This window comes from Ranitomeya variabilis, chromosome 1 (assembly GCF_051348905.1).
Source record: "Ranitomeya variabilis isolate aRanVar5 chromosome 1, aRanVar5.hap1, whole genome shotgun sequence".
NCBI lineage: Eukaryota > Metazoa > Chordata > Amphibia > Anura > Dendrobatidae > Ranitomeya > Ranitomeya variabilis.
This window is the reverse complement of record NC_135232.1, coordinates 364288938-364312186: the sequence shown is the minus strand read 5'-3', so window position 1 is coordinate 364312186 and position 23249 is coordinate 364288938. Positions and strand designations below refer to the sequence as shown.

General features: G+C 43.5%; 1 protein-coding gene across 1 annotated transcript in view; it reads right to left on the bottom strand.

The window, feature by feature from the left end:
- SLC28A3 (solute carrier family 28 member 3) overlaps positions 1–23249 on the bottom strand; it is a 138871-nt gene that overhangs the window by 29975 nt on the left and 85647 nt on the right. Inside the window, exons 7-9 of the mRNA XM_077248953.1 lie at positions 20264–20377; positions 4841–4918; positions 1707–1787 (exon numbers count right to left, since the gene is read on the bottom strand). Of these exons, the coding sequence (XP_077105068.1) occupies positions 1707–1787; positions 4841–4918; positions 20264–20377 (273 nt within the window). The remainder of the gene's footprint in view (positions 1–1706; positions 1788–4840; positions 4919–20263; positions 20378–23249) is intronic.

The window sequence follows — 23249 nt, the reverse complement described above, 5'->3', positions numbered from 1 at the left end:
GCTGTATATATGACAATTAACTTTTTTATTGTTATTACACCATATAAGATGTTAGCTACAACGTCAAAATAATATTTAAACAAATACTTATTTGGAAATGAACCCCTTAATAACCTATGATATACCAGACAGGCATCACTGTGTCTAAGAGCTGGCATCTGTCTGTAACTACATCGGCCAAAGCACACTCTGATCACTGTAGTTTAACCATTTAAAGGGAATTTGTCGGTAGGATCAACACTCCTAAGCCGGCTATATGTGCATGTAGGTTATAGGAAACTGAATAAAATGATAACTTGATATCTGCATTCTGATGTTTTATTCCACAGAAATCCACATTTTCATTATATGTAAATGAGCTATTAAGATCTATGTGTCGGACTCTGATCTGCAGGGCATTATGTCTAAGCTCGAACGGCAATGCAAAACATCATTAGCTTGCTTAACCAAACCTTCGGCAGCTTGGAATTAGTGCCAGGCAAGTTGTTTTTTTAATTTTTTGGAGGCGAATCATAAGTCGAATCTTAAAGTGTTCAAATCTGCATGAAACCACAAATTTCCGAAAATATTACTTTATCCTCGTCTCAACTCTAATTGGAACTATTTATTCAGCTGTAATAATGTTACAGTTACTGTTCTGCTGCGTTCTTACCCCTGAAGACAACAATCACGTTATATGTATTGCGTTATGTGGATTTAGATGTAATGTGAATGATGATGTGCATTTTATAAAATGTGTTATGGTAATGTACAGCATGTAAGTAATGTAAAATGTTAATGTATAATGTGAGTAGTGCATAGTGTAGGGTAGGCATAGGATCAGATTAGGGATAAGAAAAGTACTGTTATATAGTAAGTGGGTTAGCAATGGTATAGGACATAAGATCAGGCCAAAAGGTTTAGTCTATAGGATAGGACATAGTTATTGATAGAACTAGCCCAGTGGGTCAAAACTAATGTTAATGAAAGGTGGTTAATTCTTGATGGTGAAAGAGATAGAGAAGAGCAATGACAAGTCCAAATTCAAGTCCAGTGCGGTGCTAGGGTCAGCATGTGTCTACCATTTGAGGCAGTGGGATGCCATACTAGAATCCCGAGGGTACTCTCCTGTCACTTCCGGAGCCCAGGGACTGACATAGGGGCTGCTGGGCACATCGTATCCTTTGGCGTACAAGGGAACATTGACAGGGACCCGCCAAGATGGAAGGTAATGGATCCCGGGTACACTGCCGAATTTGAAGGGAGGTCCCATGGGGCTAACAGAGCCAGTGTGAGAAGAGATGCTCAAGGACGAACGAATGATAGGACTGAAGATGTGTTGTGCTGAGAAAGTAAGGAATATTAAGTGCTGTGCCTTATCCCATGTGTTACCACTTGATGAACCAGAACTAACTATTAAACATTTGCTTGTTGCAATGAACTTGGTGTTCCCTGAATTGTGTGCGGCGGCTTGTGAGTGTGGAGGCCTGGAGACTTTGTAGGCCAGCGGCCTACAAGTGAGTGTGGTGTTCCCCACACACGACAGCACACTGAGACTGGGACACCGTTTGTCTTTAAAGTACCAGAACGTAACCAGGTAGCAGCTCAGTCATGACTACCTCTCTTGCACGCTTTACACAGCTATACTGTATATTTACATTATATCTATAACATGTAAATGGAAACATCGGTAAAAAGAGAAAAAGCAAAAAAAAAATAATATTTACCTTTTTAATTAACCACTGCATGAAACCGAGGTAGTAAAGCATTGACATGACGGTGCTAAAGAATATCACAATTGGTAGGACCTGCGTGATACAAGAGAAAAGTTTCACATGACAATTTCTTTCACCTAGAATCTCTGACGTAGCACTTCTATGAATGTACCACTCCCTTGCCCTGAACCTGGGATTAAGGCCACATTCACACGTTCAGTATTTGGTCAGTATTTTACATCAGTATTTGTAAGCCAAAACCAGGAGTGGGTGATAAATACAGAAGTGGTGACGTGTTTCTCTTTTACTTTTCCTCTGAGTGTTCCTCTCCTTGTTTTGGCTTATAAATACTGATGTAAAATACTGATCAAATACTGAACGTGTGCACATGGCCTTAGGGTTAGTAAAATCCTTGACAGATGCTAAAAGGGTTTAGATGCCCGAATAGACTCAGTAATCCTATATTTGAGAGCATTGATGGTAGTGTCAGCGTCATTAGTGGTATGACATATAGAACATAGAATAATGAAAGCTATAAAAGACGTAAAGGTCGGTTGGTTCATTATAATGCTTGAAGCTATCTTGTTTTCTAATCTAGGGGAAGGGTATGCAATAAATGTATGCTGTCGCTGTCCTTCTGTTCTTCCTTTTGGTGCAGTGTAAGGCTGGTTTCACATTTGCGGTTGTGTCAGCAGCGTTTCTTCCGCATGCGTTGTGTATTCCTATATTTAACATTAGGGACGCATGCGTTTTTGATTGTTCGCGTTTTGCCGCTTTTGACGACGCATGCATCGTTTCGTCGTTTGCGGCTTGGCGCAGAAATGCAACATGTAGTAATTTTTAGAGGTGTCAATTTGCCGCCTGGAAACGCATGTGGTCGATTGCGCAAGGATTGCGGCAAAAAACGCATTGCTGTCTATATGAATGCATGCGTTCACAAGCACATGCGTTTGCTTGCGTTCTTGAACGCATGCGTTTCAAAAGAGAAAAACATGTCTAGACACTGATAAGCCACCCCCCACATACAAGGTGATAAAGGGAGGGAGTGGACATTTGCAGGTCACTACTCAGCAGACACTGAAGCAGATGAGACACAGGCTACATCTTGGTGGAAAACAAGACACTGAACAATGTGAGTATATCCTAGCCAATGCCTTTATTTTCTATTTTCTGTCTCTACATGTCCTAATTTCTGCCATTTCTTTCTTTCTACATGCATCAGAATGTCTTCTTCTTCTTCTTCTGATGAGGAGTTTCGTCCTGGGTCGTCGGAAGTCGAGCATGTCAGTGTGGTGAGTACTTGCCTCGTCAGATTGGTAAGTATTCACTGTCACATCTACACATGTGACAATTTGAATTTTTCATTTTTTTCTTCAACTGCGGCACAGACTGGGCAGGAGCAGCGGACTCAAGGTCGGGTGGAAAGACGGCAGCGGGTGATGCTGGAAATCGGGCAGTGGGTGTGCAACTGGTTCATCCAGTTCAAAGTTGGGTTGCTCCTTAGCCATTATATAATTGTGGAGAACCACACAGGCTTTGAGCACCTCGTCGACTGTTTCCACTTTTAGATTTATGGCTGATGCAAGAATGCGCCATTTAGAGACCAGAATGCCAAAGGAACACTCTACTGTTCTTCGGGCCCTGGTCATTATGTAGTTAAAGATCCTTCTAGTGTGGTTCAAGTCCCGACTGGAATAGGGCTTCAGTAGGTTTTCACACATCTGAAAGGCCTCATCCCCAACCATAACAAATGGCATCGGTGGACCTTGAGTGTTGGGGAGAGGTTGTGGCGGGGGAAAATTGAAATTTTTGCCATACACACGGTGGCCCATATCCGAGTTCTTGAAAGTCTGGGAATCGTTGCCACGGCCAAATGCTCCAATGTCCACAGCGATGAAGCGACAGTTCACATCAGCTATTGCCATGAGCACAACAAAAAAATATTTTTTATAGTTTAAATACTCCGATCCTGTTCTGGCAGGTTTGATAATGCAGATGTGCTTTCCATCCACCACTCCTAAACAGTTGGGGAAATCACACACCAGAATTTTTCCGCAATTTCAAGCCACATGTCGACAGTGGGTAGGGGTATAAACTCATCCCGGAGTACATTCCACAAAGCCCGACAGGTGTCCACAACTATTCCGGACAGGGTGGATATTCCAAGCCGGTATTGGAAGTGGAGGGATGATAAACTCTCTCTGGTTGCCAGAAATCTGTAAGAAAAAGAAACCCCCCAAAAATTACAAACTATTCTATTTATGGTATGGTTACGCTAAAGAAAGAAAGGAAAATACCCAAAAAATACATGTCAGAAAACACAAAATTTGGACTGTCATTGGTTTAGATTTGGAACGTACCTTAATGTAACCAGCAGACGTTCCTCTGGTGGAATCGCTCTACGGAGCTGGGTGTCCTGTCTCCTTATGGCTCCTTGGACACAAGCAAGCAAATCCCGGAAGAGTCTTGCGACATCCTTGTATATTCATGGAATTTCTCCGGGTTGGCATTAAGCTCGCCATACAGCGTGTGATAGGCTCCACGGCTCTCACGCAGTTCGATAATGGGGTGTCTCCAAAAACGCCTATGTTGTCTCCTTCTCCATCTTTCGCGATTTCTGTCTTGCTCCCAAGCAAAAGCACAGGCAAGAAACAGCTTGATGCATAAATCCAGGTTGAAATAAAAGCTCTCCATGCGAAGATCCATCATGACACAGGATACAGGAGCAAAATCTGAAGATTACAGCTGTTCAGGGGTCTATATAAAGAAATCCCATAATACACGCCCTCTGTAGTCCCATTGGCGGTGTCTGGTTATCTTGATTTTTCTCTTGTGAAATTTCTCATCATGCGCACCTAAAACTCATACGCAGGAAAAAACGCATATAAACGCATATAAACGCGTACAAACGCGGCGTTTTTACAGCATGCGTTATCGCATGCGTCTAAAAACGACGCGTTTCTACGCGTTTATATGCATTTTTTCCACCACTTGTGGATGCAGATTTAACGCAGCGCATTTAAACGCAAATGTGAAACTAGCCTAAGTTTGTTTTTCAACCTAGCTGAGATGACAGCCAACATTTATTGGTACAGAGTATGCTCCTCAATTATTTAGACACAATTTATGAACTTTTTAGGGCTCACCTTAAAAGCGAAAAAGTGGTCAACATACTTTTCTCCAAACACAAACTTTGAGCCAGTATTTGAGTATTCCAGGAAAGTCTGAAACAAAGTAAATGAATACAGTTTAGTTACTGGTCACCACTACATTTAAATGACCTTCTTTAAAATCCTACTGATATTGGTATGACGTGTATAGTACTGACCTTTGAAAATTGTGTTCTCTAAAACCATTAATACATCAATTTTTCAAATGCTAGTGAAAACGAATTATCACCTGTCCGCCGGAGAGGCGATAACTTAATGATCGTGAAGTCCGACCTCTGGGACACATACAGATTGGCAGAACAAGGAACTTTTATCCCCATTAGAATTTATCAGGCAGTCCCTCTATTTTTTCTCTATAGGGCTTCCAGAAAAAGCTGAGAGCACAGCTTGGCAGCCCCTTAGAGAATAAATAGAGCAATGGTCTAGAATGCACATAGACACTCAATTCTAAGAGGGGTTAAAAGTTCCCCATTCTGTTCATCTGTGCAGTTCCAGGCAGTCAGACTGTAGGAATGTGGACTGTCTAACCCTACTCTTAGTCATGAAGACCAAAGACATGCTATGTGAATATCGTCATGCGGTTTTATATGTAAAAGTAACATGCGTCTAATGTAATATGTCGATGTACAGTATATAAGATGTTAATGCACAATGTGAGTATCACATAATGATAAGCTTAGCACAGCATATGATATAGAATAGGGATAATAGGTTTAGCATACAAGATAAGACATGGTTAAAGATAAATTTAACTCAGTGGGTGGGCACTAGTGTCAGTTAAAATGGGGGCACTTACTGGTTGGAGGGAGTTTAGTGTCAGTTAGTGAAGTGTATAGTGGAGTTCAAATTAAGGTGGGGTGGATCGCTAGGGGCAGCATGGGATAAACATTTGAGGCAGTGGAAGGCCAAATGGAGATTCCTGATGGACTTTCCAACAGTGTCTGGGGCCTAGGGCTTGGGCCAGGACCCAGATGCACTGCCGGAGTGGACAATGAATCATTGAGGTTGATGAAGACAGCGAGTTTGGGGGTAATCAAGAATAAATGGGCTGCAGAACTGAAGAGGAGTTTACTGAGGAGGAAGGAAGTGCGAATTGCTGTGCCCTTTCCCACTTGTGCCCCCCTGATGAACTTGGACTGTTTAGGAAAAGTTTGTCTTTTTCAAAGACCTTGGTGTCCCATGCATTGTACGCGACGACTCTTGAGGATGGAAGACTGGAGCCAGTGGATGCCTGCGGCCTACATGTGCATGTGATGCCCCCCGTGCAGCGCCCCAGAGTTCTGGTCGTTGCAGTACTGTGGCTTCGCCGCTAAGGGGAGCCATGGTACGTTCGATGGCACCGAAGGAGTTCCTCCAATCAGGTATCACAGACACCAATATGTTTCACAGCTGGGCCTCCGGGGGGAGCTAAGGGTGCTATTCATTAGGCCACTCCCCACCATAGTGGGTAAACTGGGGGTCAGGCAGGAAGTTAGAAGAGAACGCTGACGGGATTGAACGGAGCAACACCCTGTGGCAGGGGGTGTTGTGAAGGGAGAGACTGTAGGGTCTCTGCCAGGGGTGGGATCCTGGCAGAGGCTTGGCATTGAAAGAACGTAACGGGTCCGCGCAGGCTCCTGGAAGCGGCGGGACTCAAGGAAAGGACTAGAAGCGAGACAGATTGTGCTGAGTGAGAAACGAGATCAAGCAGAAGGAGAATACCAGCAGGGGTTGTGCTGAAAGAGGCAGCACCCTGCTGAGGCGCAATACCGGTGGCCGGAACGCCGAGGGAGTGGATTAGAATACAGCTTCAAGCCATACTCCAAACAGCGGCAGGACAGTCGGTCTCAGGCGGGCTGTCTACCACATATCACCTATGAAGTCTTGGGGGGCAATTGCGGGAGAGGGGCGACTCTAGGGTCAGGAAGAACTTCAGGCCTACCTGACAAACGGGTGCCATTCCAACCTGAATACAGGGAAGGGGTGGATTGCAGAGGAACATCAAATCGAGTTGTGAGGGAACTTAAGAAACAGACACAACCGTTGTGGGGTTACTTTCCGTAAGCACAGCAGGGAAGGACTACAACACATAGCGCTAGAAGGAAGGCACAGATTTCCACCTGAGAGGAGAACTCTGGAGGTGCCATTGGACCGGCCGGACTTGCGTAGCCTGGTGAACCGTGTTCCGGACTGAGGACTCAGAGATCTCCAGTAAAGAGGTAAAGAGACTGCAACCTGGTGTCCTCGTTATTTACCGCGACTTACACCCCACAACTGCACCGCTCCACCGCTATCATTACTACCACCTATTACACCGGACGTCCCCCACTGTCGGACAGGGCCATGGACCGGGTCTAGCCACCGTGACAACCCCGAGACTGAGAACTAGAGGCCCGGCTCCGGGTATCCCCTCGGCCCTGCGGCGGTGTGGGGGCGCTCCAAACTTGGCGTCACGAACAGGATCTACTTAAGCCTGAAGAATCAGGTCATGTGTGCCTAGAGACTGTGATTTACTGTACTTGGACTGTACTTTATTGTAAGACTGTGCTGCGCCATTAGCCGCCAAAAGTTCCCGCCAAAGGGCGCCGCCATTGCTGCACCCAAGGGGAAGGAGGGCGTGTTATGGGCGGAGACTCCCAGTGTGGCGCGAGAAATGGCTACCGCCCCCTGCATTTCTGGCTGCAGAGGAATGACCTGCCCCAAAGCAGAAGAGAAACACCCCTTGATATGCAACGGCGGGAAGCGGGTGACGGAGAAGCCCGACCTCGGAGAAATGGCGGAGCTAGGTGCATGCACTGCCACCGACTATCAGGCAGCAATGATGAACGGCGAGTGCCTGAGCGAGGAAGAAGCGGTTCAGGCCTGCCTTTCTTCACCGGAGATGGACCGGAGGCCTGCGGATCCGACAGCGGAGTTACGTCCACCAATCCCGACCTCGAAGTTAGAGGAGGAGGAACCACAGCCAGCGGAGTCGAATCCGAGCATCCCATTGGAGGAGCCCCGGTTCGGGCTGCAGCAGACTCCAGCGTCCTCGTTAACGGACCAGAGCGACACCGATGGAACCACATCAGGCGCAGGTATGGGCGGCGCCCCTACTCCCCTGGACGGTTCTGCTCTCCCGACCGATCCTCCCCACAACAGTAACCCCGCGTTTACAATCGACCGGGCGGTTCTCACCCCCGGCGCGTTGGGGAAGTTGTTACCACCATTGCCAACCAGGTGGGGAGAGCCCATAGAAATGGACCCAGGAGGGGTGATGTTCCGATGGGATGTTCCCTGGGTCGAGCAGGATGGGATTCCAATGGAAGGTCTCACTATTGCGATACTTACCTGGGACCAATATAAACAATGCGTGCTCCAGCATTGGGGACAGCGCACCGAAGTTGAAAGACGGGAACTGCAGAGCAAAAAAATGATCTATGATGGGACGGATGCTGTCAGGCGAGGGACGGTGGCGGCATTCCACCCAAAGAAGGGGTGGGGTTCCATTTGGGAGTCGGGACTACCTACTGGCATCTTCGTTGCCGGCTATGATGTGGAGACTCCCTGCTGTGATCGAGAAGGTGAACCACTCCGGGAGGGGGATCAGGTGACGTATACCCGTCACTGGAACACACAAGATGGCGTGCCCGGAAAGTTCAGCGATATGAGCCTGAGAGAATGGCACCTGTGGCCCCAACTGTGGTCAATCCAGGGCTGCCAGACCTTGTTACTGTTTCTACTGTACGCTTTGTAGCAGCTCCTGAACTTGCCGACAGAGTTAGGCTTCAAATTCAGACAGCAGGCGACCAGGTGGTCCCTGCGGAGCTTGCCGCTGGTGTCCGTGCTACAGTGGCCGGGGTTCAGGAGCCCGAGCCGCCTGAAAAAGAATAAACCTCGATACCATGAAAATGTAAATAGTTACTGTTTGTCTTTTATTCCTTTAAGTTGCTGCTAAACCCGCCCAGGGTTAATGGATCCCTCTGTTGACCCGGGATCCTCTTTGTTTGTTTTCCTTTTCTGAAGTTGTTGCACAAAAGTTATACAAACTGCAGAAATCATGGACTGTGCATGATTCGAACTTCCCTTGTAAATAGTTTGCACCTTCTTAAAGGTGCACCCTACTGGTTTTAGCCAAAGACACTTTGCGAAGATATTTGCCCTATTTGTTTGAGCCAAAGACACTTTGTGAAGATACCTTTCCTACCGGTTCTAGTTAAAGACACTTTGCGAAGATACCATGCCGGAACCTTTGCATGGGCCGGTAGGCTGAGAAGACGAGCTACCTTAGAAAGACTTGGTCCCCTCTTAAAGGGGATGTGAGAAACTGAACTTGAGAGAGATACTGTTGCAGAACAGTAATGCCATAATGATGCCTTGAAAAGAAATGTAACTGTTTTACATGCTAAGTTATATGTGTTGAATTTGTTGAAATGTCTAAATAATGTTTTGCAGAAAGAAAAGATGCAGAGAGCCCGTAGGGGTAGAGATAGAGGTCTGCATAGTTGAAAGTAAGCAAAGTAATAATGAAGGTGAGGATAGAAGGTAAACCCCGCGTCCCCATTGAAAGTTACTTTGTTACTAAGGACAGAGAGTGAACCCGTAGGGGTTAGAGAGTGAGTCCTTAAAGGAGCCGAGTAGAGCTGGCTCAGAGTTCTTTAAACGAAAGGAATGTTATGTCTATACCATGTATAGTAGAGAAAGGCAGTAGGCCCTGGATGAACAGGGCGGTCCTGTAAAAGAAAGGAGAGGCAGTAGGTCTGGTGCCATAGGGACAGGCGGTCCTGCAGGTTCAAAGTAGGAGAATGTGAAGTTACCTTACCCTGTAATGTGATTATAGGAAGGCCTTTGGTAAACTAAGAGTGTATGTTTCCTAAGGCAATGTTAATTTATTGTTCCAGAATTTGCACTAAGTAGAATACCCGGTTGGGTAACAGGACTTATGCATAGCCTGTAATTTATAATGTTGACCATGTTTGTAACGTTAAAAGTGTCCTCACCTCCCATAAAGGGAAGCCTGTTCAAGTATACTTATTGTTTTGCACTCAACAAAATTGTATGTCTGTTTACTAATCTGTATTGTTGTTTTTCTTCCCAGTCCCGGAGTACTGTGTTTAACCAGGGGGGAGTGCAGCGCCCCAGAGTTCTGGTCGTTGCAGTACTGTGGCTTCGCCGCTAAGGGGAGCCATGGTACGTTCGATGGCACCGAAGGAGTTCCTCCAATCAGGTATCACAGACACCAATATGTTTCACAGCTGGGCCTCCGGGGGGAGCTAAGGGTGCTATTCATTAGGCCACTCCCCACCATAGTGGGTAAACTGGGGGTCAGGCAGGAAGTTAGAAGAGAACGCTGACGGGATTGAACGGAGCAACACCCTGTGGCAGGGGGTGTTGTGAAGGGAGAGACTGTAGGGTCTCTGCCAGGGGTGGGATCCTGGCAGAGGCTTGGCATTGAAAGAACGTAACGGGTCCGCGCAGGCTCCTGGAAGCGGCGGGACTCAAGGAAAGGACTAGAAGCGAGACAGATTGTGCTGAGTGAGAAACGAGATCAAGCAGAAGGAGAATACCAGCAGGGGTTGTGCTGAAAGAGGCAGCACCCTGCTGAGGCGCAATACCGGTGGCCGGAACGCCGAGGGAGTGGATTAGAATACAGCTTCAAGCCATACTCCAAACAGCGGCAGGACAGTCGGTCTCAGGCGGGCTGTCTACCACATATCACCTATGAAGTCTTGGGGGGCAATTGCGGGAGAGGGGCGACTCTAGGGTCCCGGAAGAACTCCAGGCCTACCTGACAAACGGGTGCCATTCCAACCTGAATACAGGGAAGGGGTGGATTGCAGAGGAACATCAAATCGAGTTGTGAGGGAACTTAAGAAACAGACACAACCGTTGTGGGGTTACTTTCCGTAAGCACAGCAGGGAAGGACTACAACACATAGCGCTAGAAGGAAGGCACAGATTTCCACCTGAGAGGAGAACTCTGGAGGTGCCATTGGACCGGCCGGACTTGCGTAGCCTGGTGAACCGTGTTCCGGACTGAGGACTCAGAGATCTCCAGTAAAGAGGTAAAGAGACTGCAACCTGGTGTCCTCGTTATTTACCGCGACTTACACCCCACAACTGCACCGCTCCACCGCTATCATTACTACCACCTATTACACCGGACGTCCCCCACTGTCGGACAGGGCCACGGACCGGGTCTAGCCACCGTGACAACCCCGAGACTGAGAACTAGAGGCCCGGCTCCGGGTATCCCCTCGGCCCTGCGGCGGTGTGGGGGCGCTCCACCCCGCACCCTACAGCACACTGGAACTGGGACACTTCTTGTCTGTAAAGTGCCAGAGCGCAACCGGACAGCAGCTCGGTCGCAGCTACCTTTCTCGGACACTTTACAAGATGCTCACTGACTAATAAGTTAGTGCATATCTTGCAATAACTTGTTTTGACTGGAGAACCCATCTAAATTTTAATACAATTCAGTGCCATTCAGAGAGAAAATAATACCGCCATGTAATATCCTATGGATTCAATAAGTAGTTTTTTGTTTAATTCCTTCATCCCATACTTTTGTATCAATATTATTATACTAATTTTCATTTGTAGTACCTGTCAATATTAGAAGAGAAAGCAACTCAGAGACACATTGTCCAGTGAATAAAAGGGAACATGTCAGTAGGATTTCACCCCCCCAAAACTATGTATATGAGCATGTAGCTCGAACAAGATCAACAGTACCTTTACATGGCAAGTCCATTCCTCCGCTACTGACAAGTCAATGTAAGAATTTATATGCAAATGTGCCAGAAAGCCTGTGGTAGATCTGAAGCCTCCATGAGTCCAGCTCTTTACCTCGTCCAGCACTGCCTCTCCTGGATTGACTGACTGACTCTATGCTGTGACAGTTGAGGAGGCATTAATCTACTGGGAGTAGAGCTGAAGTGACAGATCTACAGATATTTCTTCAGCCTCGTTTGCATATCATTAGAAATGCTGATTTTTTTTGTAATGGAGAATGGACTGACAATATAAAGGTATTAATTGTCCTATACATTTCTGTATGGTAATGTCAAATATATGTTCTTTATCTAACATTTGGCATTTCGGTACTGCCCAAAAGAAAATTCCGCCAAGTTTAGTTTCATATGTCCCTCCCATGACTTCTTTCAAAAATAATTTTAAAGAAAAGCTCAACATCCATTATGACTAAGGTACACTTGGCAAAATTTGCAGGACAGGATTAGCGTTTATGTATATGGGAAATAGACACTTTGTGCAATATTAAAACATTAGTGCATAAACGTGTGATGTCCAAACATAACATGATCATGTCACACATTAAGTATGATAATGTCATCAAAGGGCACAGTTGTGTACAGATTCCTTCATCTTTGCTAGTTTTGTTAGTTTTTTTAATTTAGGTTTCTCCAGTGGGGATGGAAAAGCATTATGGCTAAAGTTTGCAGAGCACACGTTTGAGACATAACTACTGAGCCCCACTGCGATATCTGTAACAGGCCTCCTTATCTACCATGTGCCATTCTAGAATACTGCTGTCTTATGTGACCAAGAAGCTTTTTGGGCAACCCAGGCCCTATGGCATGGGTGCGACTTCTACCTTTATACTCCCTGTAATTGTTCCTCTGCTTTGTGTCTTCTCAGCATAATACTGATTAAAATAAATTTAAAAAAATTAAAAGTCCTCAACTCAAAGAGGAAATGGAAAAATGAGTTTAGATAAAGTCTGAAAACACATTGTAATTAGTCACACCTACTCAGTAGCCTTACATTAAAGTAAGTCAATAAGAAACATGCATAACTTGAAAATCTTGTTTGAATGCGTTTCTTATTATTGAATACAATATTTTGCCTGCCGGGAATATAAGGGAGGCTAAAACAATAAATCAGGTGTTCCAGTTACTGGAATTGCCTGAGAATTAATATTTTCTCAGAAATGTAACTGATGTTTCTGAAGAAATAGGATTTGTCTGTGCTATATCCTATACTTTTGTAATGAAGAAAAGCAAAAAAATTTAGGACAGAAAGTCATATTGTAGAATCAAATGTGGACTAAAAATGCACTAGGCTAATGGGATAGGACAAATAATGCCCTTAAAGGGCATTAAAGGTCCACCATTACATATCAAATCCACTGTAAAGATCATAAAAAAATAATATTTATAATTTACATGGTGTTAATAAAAAATAGCCAGATGAAGAGTTATTACATCCTTTATATTTGGTATGGCGAATGGTCATGCATGCTCAGTCACTCTGCCTTGCAGTACAGAAACCTACTCTGCATTTGCCTACAGGACCAGTAAGAACAGGCTGTGGGAAGAATGACTGAGCATGCATGACCAGCAGAATTCGGGTCACTAAATGGACCTGCACATTTAGTGACCTGAACCAAGTGGTGCCAGACTATGTAAGTAACACCAAGTGGCGCCAGACTATGTAACACTAAATGGCACCAGACTATGTAAGTAACACTTAATTACACCAGACTATATAAGTAACACTAAATGGCACCAGGCTATGTAAGCAACACTAAATGGTGCCACACTATATAAATAACACCAAGTAGTGTCAGACTATGTAAGTAACACCAAGTGGTGCAAGACTAGATAATATCATCAATTGGTGCCAGACTTTGTGAGTAACACCAAGTGGAGCCAGACTATGTAAGTAGCACCAAGTGGCGCCAGACTATGTAAGTAACATCAAGTGGCGCCAGACTATGTAAGTAACATCAAGTGGCGCCAGACTATGTGAGTAACACCAAGTGGCATCAAACTATGTAGGTAGAACCAAGTGGCACCAGAATATATAAGTAACATCAAGTGGCGCCAGACTATGTGAGTAACACCAAGTGGCACCAGACCATGTAAGTAACACCAAGTGGCGCAAGACTATGTAAGTAACACCAAGTGGTGCCAGACTATGTAAGTAACATCAAGTGGCACCGGACCATGCAACACCAAGTGGCGCAAGACTATGTAAGTAACACCAAGTGGCGCCAGACTATGTAAGTAACATCAAGTGGCACCGGACCATGCAACACCAAGTGGCGCAAGACTATGTAAGTAACACCAAGTGGTGCCATACTATGTAAGTAACATCAAGTGGCACCGGACCATCCAACACCAAGTGGCACAAGACTATGCAAGTAACACCACGTGGTGCCAGACTATGTAAGTAACATCAAGTGATGCCAGACTATGTAAGTAACATCAAGTGGCACCGGACCATGCAACACCAAGTGGCGCAAGACAATGTAAGTAACACCAAGTGTCGCCAGACTATGTAAGTAACATCAAGTGATGCCAGACTATGTAAGTAACATCAAGTGGCACCGGACCATGCAACACCAAGTGGCGCAAGACTATGTAAGTAACACCAAGTGGTGCCAGACTATGTAAGTAACATCAAGTGGCACCGGACCATGCAACACCAAGTGGCTCAAGACTATGTAAGTAACACCACATGGCGCCAGACTATGTAACATCAAGTGATGCCAGACTATGTAAGTAACATCAAGTGGCACCGGACCATGCAACACCAAGTGGCGCAAGACTATGTAAGTAACACCAAGTGGCGCCAGACTATGTAAGTAATACCAAGTAGCATCAGACTATGTAAATAACATCCAGTGGTGCCAGACTATGTAAGTAACATCCAGTGGCGCCAGACTATGTAAGTAACACCAAGTAGCGCCAGACTATGTAAGTAACACCAAGTGGCGCCAAACTATATAAGGAACATCAAGTGGTGCCAGACTATGTAACACCAAGTGTAGCCAGACTATGCAAGTAACACCAAGTGGTGCCAGACTATGCAAGTAACACCACGTGGCGCCAGACTATATAAGTAACACCACATGGCGCCAGACTATGTAAGTAACATCAAGTGGTGCCAAACTATATAAGTAATATCAAGTGGAGATTATGTAAGTAACATCAAGCAGAGCCAGACTATGTAATAACACCAAATGGCATCAGACTATGTAAGTAACACCACGTGGCACCAGACTATGTAAGTAACACCATGTGGCGCCAGACTATGTAAGTAACATCAAGTGATGCCAGACTATGTAAGTAAGATCACGTGGTGCTGGACTATGTAAGTAACACCAAGTGGTGCCAGACTATGTAAGTCACACCAAGTGGCATCAGACTATGTAAGTAACACCAAGTGGCGCCATACTATGTAAGTAACATCAAGTGGTGCTAGAATATGTAAGTAACACCCAGTGGCATCAGACTATGTAAGTAACACCAAGTGGTGCCAGACTATGTAAGTAACACCAAGTGGCGCCAGACTAGGTAAGTAGCACCAAATGGCATCAGACTATGTTAGAAACACCAAGTGGCACCAGACTGTGTAATTTAAGGTCATAACTCTTTATTGGATCTTTTTTTTATGCTATGGGAACTTTATCTTGATTTTTGATGTATAAAGTGGATGGGTTATGCAAGGAGTCCACTGCTATATTACGGTGTGTATGGAGACCTAAAGTAAGTGGTTACTTTTCTATGCTGGTAAAGTAAACAAATTGAAAAGAATGTGAACATTATAACGTTTACCAGTGAAGCTTCACCTTTACCATTGACATTTTTCATGTGGAAAAATTATATATTTACAGTGGGGGAAATAAGTATTTGATCCCTTGCTGATTTTGTAAGTTTGCCCACTGACAAACACATGAACAGTCTATAATTTTAAGGGTAAGCTAATTTTAATATTGAGAGATAGAATATCAAAAATAAAATCAAGAAAATCGCATTATATAAATTACAGTATATACATTTATGTGCATTTTGCAGTGAGAAATAAGTACTTGATCCCTCTGGCAAACAAGACTTAATACTTGGTGGCAAAACCCTTGTTGGTAAGCACAGCAGTCAGACGTTTTTTGTAGTTGATGGTGAGGTTTGCGCACATGTCAGGAGGAATTTTGGTCCACTCCTCTTTGCAGATCATCTCTAAATCATTAAGATTTTGAGGCTGTCACTTGGCAACCCTGAGCTTCAACTCCCTCCGTAAGTTTTCTTTGGGATTAAGGTCTGGAGACTGGCTAGGCTACTCCATGACTTTAATGTGCTTCTTTTTGAGTTACTCCTTTGTTGCCTTGGCTGTATGTTTTGGGTCATTGTCTTGCTGGAAGACCCAGCCACGAACCATTTTTAATATCCTGGTGGAGGGAAAGAGGTTGTCACTCAGGATATTATGGTACATGGCTCCATCCATTCTCCTATTGATGCGGTAAAGAAGTCCCATGCCCTTAGCAGAGAAACACCCTCAAAACGTAATGTTTCCACCTCCATGCTTGACAATTAGTGCAGTGTTCTTTGGGTCATAGGCAACATTTCTCTTCCTCCAAACACGGCGAGTTGAGTTAATGCCAAAGAGCTCAATTTTTGTCTCATCTGACCACAACACTTTCTCCCAATCACTTACAGAATCATCCAGGTGTTCAATGTCAAATGTTAGACGGGCCTGCACATGTGCCTTCTTGAGCAGGGGGACCTTGCGGGCCCTGCAGGATTTGAAACCTTTACGGCGTAATGTGTTACCAATGGTTTTCTTGGTGACTATGGTCCCAGCTGCCTTGAGATCATTAACAAGTTTCCCCTGTGTAGTTTTAGGCTGATCTCTCAACTTCCTCATGATCAAGGATACCCCACAAGGTGAGAGTTTGCATGATGCTCCAGATTGATGTTGATTGACAGTCATTTTGTATTTCTTCCATTTTCTTACTATTGCACCAACAGTTGTTTCCTTCTCATCCAGCATCTTACTTATGGTTTTGTAGCCCATTCCAGCTTTCTGCAGGTCTATGATCTTGTCCCTGACATCCTTATAAAGCTCTTTTTTTTGCCCATATTGTAGACGTTAGAGTCTGACTGATTAATTGAGTCTGTGGACAGGAGTCTTTTTATAAAGGTGACTATGTAAGAACGCTGTCTTTAATGCAGGTAACAAGTTGATTAGGAGCATCTAACTGGTCTGTAGGAGCCAGAACTCTTAATGGTTAGTAAGGGATCAAATACTTATATCTCACTGCAAAAATGCAAATAAATTTATGTAATTTATTCAATGTGATTTTCTGGATTTTATTTTTGCTATTCTATCTCTCAATTTTAAAATTAACATACCCTTAAAATTATAGACTGTTCATGTCTTTGTCAGTGGGCAAACTTACAAAATCAGCAATGACAGAAAAACGACTGGCGCATCCAAACTAGTGTGAATAGGTGCATACCAGGAGCAGCTACCTCCATATACAATATACAAAAAATGTTGCACTCTATTGTGCCAAAGTATGTCAATTAGGAAATACATGAAATAGGAATAGCGAAATGGCTTTTGAACATTAGGAAAAATATTTATGAGATGCTTTGCACAAAATTTGGCCAAATAGTGTGAGCCCATCAACCATCGTCAAGGTGGCCTCATTAATCTGATGGGACCCTGACCTCCCTGTCCAAATGTGAACACTTACCTAAGGCTAATGTCTGTATGCATAGGTGAATGTGGACACCTCTCAGTAAAGCCTACATATATGGGTTGGCCGGAACCAAATGTGATTAGATGTAACTAAAAACTACATGGTGAAGGGAGAAGTGCTCAGTCAGTAAGCTAACATAGAATTGACAGAAAAATGACTGGCACATCCAAACTAGTGTAAATAGGTGCATACCAGGACCAGCTACCTCCATATACAATATACAAAAAAAAGGTTGCACTCTATCATGCCAAAGCATGTTGAATAGGAAATACGGTACATGAAATAGGAATATCAAAATGGCTTTTTTTGAAAAATATTTAGGAGACACTTTGCACAAAATTTGGCCAAATAGTGTGAGCCCATTAACCATCGTCAAGGTGGCCTCATTAATCTGATGGGTCCCTGACCTCCCTGTCCAAATGTGAACACTTACCTAAGGCTGTATGCATGGGTGAATGTGGACACCTCTGTCAGTAAGGTTACTTTCACACATCAGGTTTTTTGCATCAGGCACAATCCGGCGAATGTTGGAAAAACTGGATTCGGCGCAGATTGTGAAAAACTGATGCAACGGATCCGTTTTTTTGACGGATCCGGCTAGCATATCTAGATTATTGGATAAAAAAAAAATTTGGAGCATGCTCAGTTTAAAAAAACGGAATCCGGAGCCGGCATCCGGCACCTTCCGGCTCCCATAGACTGACATTCTAGCAAACAGCCGGAAGCGCTGGAGACAAAAAATGTTGCTATGGATGTGTTTTCAAGAAACCGGAAACAGCAGATTTGCCGGATCCGGCGAAAACCGGACGAAACGCAAGGTCATCAGGCGCAATCCGGCACTAATACAAGTCTATGGGGAAAAAAACTGGATCCGGCGACAACATTTGCCGGCTCTGTTTTTTTGAAAATTAGCCAGATTGAGCCTGACGCTCAAACCTGATGTGTGAAAGTAGCCTAAAGCCTACATATATATGGGTTGGCTGAAACCAAATGTGATTAGATGTAATTAAAAACCACATGGTGACGGGAGGAGTGCTCAGTCAGTAAGCTAACATAGAACTGACAGAAAAATGACTGGCACATCCAAACTAGTGTGAATAGGTGCATACCAGGAGCAGCTACCTCCATATACAATATACAATATATGCTTTGGCACGATAGAGTGCAACTTTTTTTGTATATTGTATATGGAGGTAGCTGCTCCTGGTATGCACCTATTCACACTAGTTTGGATGTGCCAGTCGTTTTTCTGTCAATTCTATGTTAGCTTACTGACTGAGCACTCCTCCCGTCACCATCTGGTTTTTAATTACATCTAATCACACTTGGTTCCGGCCAACCCATATATGTAGGCTTTACTGAGAGAGGTGTCCATATTCATCCATGCATACAGACATTAGCCTTAGGTAAGCGTTCACATTTGGACAGGGAGGTCAGGAACCCATCAGATTAATGAGGCCACCTTGACGATTGTTGATGGGCTCACACTATTTGGCCAAATTTTGTGCAAAGCGTCTCAAATATTTTTCCTAATGTTCAAAAGCCATTTTGCTATTCCTATTTCATGTATTTCCTATTCGACATGCTTTGGCACGATAGAGTGCAACCTTTTTTTGTATATTACAAAATCAGCAAGGGATCAAATACTTATTTCCCCAACTGTGTATATGAATCAAAATTGTCAATAGTAAAGAATTTTGTTGTTTTAGTTGTCCTGTTTAGCTATTTCTTCCAGGAAGCCCTCAACAATCAGGCATGTTGCAATTGTTAAACCTATTTAGTGCTTTATTAAATGTGATATTTGAACCTTAATAACCTTGCAGTTTAATTAATAGAAAAATGAGTAGCTATATCCTGACTAACATGCACTGAATGTTATTTATCACAGTGTGTTACAGACTCCAGACAGAGACGATCAGTCTTTGTAAAGGTTGATGGGCACCATTCCGCTCTTCTGCATATTCTGACACCATACTCTGTATAGCAAAAATAGTGGAGGAACTGAGATGGTCTTTGGAGGGATATACTGTGTATATAATTTCCAAATAGGAGAGAGCCCCAAATAAACCCTCACTAGAAGTCCATAAAATTTAACATTTATTTCTGTTAATTAAAGTAAAGTATATACCAAGGGCATAAGGGTATAAAACGTTTGTCCCTAACCTGTCTCAAAAGTCTGCAGTTATTTTATACAGCATTCCTGCTAATTTATAAAGTGTGTAGCACCCGGTATGCTAATACATATTGGCAGAATACTACAACAAAAATTAGCACCAGCGTCCTCCTAACATGTTTCACTGTGCTAGCGGCGTCATCAGGGGATGGGACATAGGCCTATTAAGCCTATGTTCCATCTCCTGATGAGGCCGCTAGCATGTTAAAACATGTTGGGGGGATGCTGGTGCTAATATTTGTTGTAGTATTCTGCCAATATGTATTAGCATACCGGGTGCTACACACTTTATAAATATAAATAAGCAGGAATACTGCATATAATAACTGTAGACTTTTGAGACAGATTAGGGACAAAAAGTTTTATACCTTTTATATACACTTTATTTTAATTAATAGAAATAAAAGTTACATTTTATGGTCTTCTAGGTAGGGTTAATTTGTGGATCTCCCCAATATGGAAATTACCATTTACTCTGCTGTCAGCACAGTAGCAGGCATCACATCACACCATCATCAATAACAGCAATTATTGTATTTCCTAAATGAACTTGTTGGAAAAGTTACGACATTGCTGTTGCACTTTCTGTTTTGTTGGCTAGCATAGGTTTAAGCTTTAGCCTAATGCCAGACAACAGAACATTTCAGATATGGGGCAGTTCAGGTACAATAGATGAAAACATGTGGCCAAGTAGACTTTTTTAACAATTTTTTTTAACTGGGTATGTTGAATTTTAAAATTACAATCACAAAAGTATTACCTGTACTTGTATGCCAAGCCAGTCAAATGCATCAAATCCTGGCTTTGTTCTTAGGATAAGAAGTCCTAATAGGAACTGTAGTCCAATTCCCCAGAACACTTGTCGCCAGTGAACCTTCCAAACAAAGATACAGACAGAACTTTACTTCTCCCCCTTAATTTGATTTAATATATTTATTCTAATCTTTTAGCACTTTACTATTGTCATCTCCCATTATCTCCCTGTTAGTCATAGCTAGTACTCTTCTCTGAACTGATGGGGCAAAAACTCAGGCACATCTGTCTGCAGATGGGTGTCTCTTTTGGAGGAAACCTATTTGGCTTATATCCGTAGTCATGTTGAAAGGCTTGTTAAAGGATCAGACACTATCTTCAATAGGCGGTTCTAGAAAGGCACTATTCTATGTTCTATTTTCTGGAAGAGACCTACTTGGCTTCATCATATGACAGACATACAGTGGGGCAAAAAAGTATTTAGTCAGTCAGCAATAGTGCAAGTTCCACCACTTAAAAAGATGAGAGGCGTCTGTAATTTACATCATAGGTAGACCTCAACTATGGGAGACAAACTGAGAAAAAAAAATCCAGAAAATCACATTTTCTGTTTTTTTATCATTTTATTTGCATATTATGGTGGAAAATAAGTATTTGGTCAGAAAAAAACAATCAAGATTTCTGGCTCTCGCAGACCTGTAACTTCTTCTTTAAGAGTCTCCTCTTTCCTCCACTCATTACCTGTAGTAATGGCACCTGTTTAAACTTGTTATCAGTATAAAAAGACACCTGTGCACACCCTCAAACAGTCTGACTCCAAACTCCACTATGGTGAAGACCAAAGAGCTGTCAAAGGACACCAGAAACAAAATTGTAGCCCTGCACCAGGCTGGGAAGACTGAATCTGCAATAGCCAACCAGCTTGGAGTGAAGAAATCAACAGTGGGAGCAATAATTAGAAAATGGAAGACATACAAGACCACTGATAATCTCCCTCGATCTGGGGCTCCACGCAAAATCCCACCCCGTGGGGTCAGAATGATCACAAGAACGGTGAGCAAAAATCCCAGAACCACGCGGGGGGACCTAGTGAATGAACTGCAGAGAGCTGGGACCAATGTAACAAGGCCTACCATAAGTAACACACTACGCCACCATGGACTCAGATCCTGCAGTGCCAGACGTGTCCCACTGCTTAAGCCAGTACATGTCCGGGCCCGTCTGAAGTTTGCTAGAGAGCATTTGGATGATCCAGAGGAGTTTTGGGAGAATGTCCTATGGTCTGATGAAACCAAACTGGAACGGTTTGGTAGAAACACAACTTGTCGTGTTTGGAGGAAAAAGAATACTGAGTTGCATCCATCCAACACCATACCTACTGTAAAGCATGGTGGTGGAAACATCATGCTTTGGGTCTGTTTCTCTGCAAAGGGGCCAGGACGACTGATCCGGGTACATGAAAGAATGAATGGGGCCATGTATCGTGAGATTTTGAGTGCAAACCTCCTTCCATCAGCAAGGGCATTGAAGATGAAACGTGGCTGGGTCTTTCAACATGACAATGATCCAAAGCACACCGCCAGGGCAACGAAGGAGTGGCTTCGTAAGAAGCATTTCAAGGTCCTGGAGTGGCCTAGCCAGTCTCCAGATCTCAACCCTATAGAAAACCTTTGGAGGGAGTTGAAAGTCCGTGTTGCCAAGTGAAAAGCCAAAAACATCACTGCTCTAGAGGAGATCTGCATGGAGGAATGGGCCAACATACCAACAACAGTGTGTGGCAACCTTGTGAAGACTTACAGAAAACGTTTGACCTCTGTCATTGCCAACAAAGGATATATTACAAAGTATTGAGATGAAATTTTGTTTCTGACCAAATACTTATTTTCCACCATAATATGCAAATAAAATGATAAAAAAACAGAAAATGTGATTTTCTGGATTTTTTTTTCTCAGTTTGTCTCCCATAGTTGAGGTCTACCTATGATGTAAATTACAGACGCCTCTCATCTTTTTAAGTGGTGGAACTTGCACTATTGCTGACTGACTAAATACTTTTTTGCCCCACTGTACATCACTCATCCACACTTATTCCTCATATGTCACATACAGATTTTATTTAAAAATATATCTTATCACAATTCTATCTTAAATATGTATCTATCTATCACATAGATATCTTATAGCAAATCTATCCTATCTATGATCTATCTATTTATTGTCTATCTTATCACATACAGTCGTTTGTGAAAGTATCCTCTTGGCATTTTTTCAATATTTTTTACAACCTGGAATTTCACAGTTTTTTTATGGTTTTCATCAGTTCATGTAACGGACATGCCTACAACTGTGAACATTTGGTTTTTTTTTTATTTTGAAGCAAACAACAAATATGACAACATAATTGAAAATTCCAGTGTGCATAACTATTTACCCCTCCTAAAGTCAGCACTTTGTGGAGCCTCCTGTTGCGACAATTACAGCTGCACATCACTTTGGATAAGTCTCTATGAGCTTTCCACATCTTGCCATTAGGATTTTTGCCTATTCCTCTGGGCAAAACTTCACCAGCTCCTTCAAGTTAGATAGTTTCCTCTGCTAATCAGCAATCTTCAAGTCTGACAACAGGTTCTCAATTGTATTAAGGTCTGGGCTTTGACAGGGCCACTCCAAAACATTTACATGTTTCCCCTTAAATCACTCGAGTGTTGCTTTAGCAGTATGCTTTGGGTCATTGTCTTGTTGAAAAGTTAACCTTCGTCCCAGTCTCAAGTCACTGATAGCCTGAAACAGATTTTGCTCAAGAATATCCCTGTATTTCGCACCATACATCTTCCCCTCAGCTCTGACCATTTTTTCTGACCCTGCTGCCGAAAGACATGTCCAAAGCATGCTACTGCTACCACTGTGTTTCACTGTGGTGATGGTGTTTTTGGGGTGACGAGCTGTGATGGTTTAGTACCAGACATAGCATTTACCTTGGTGGCCAAAAGGTA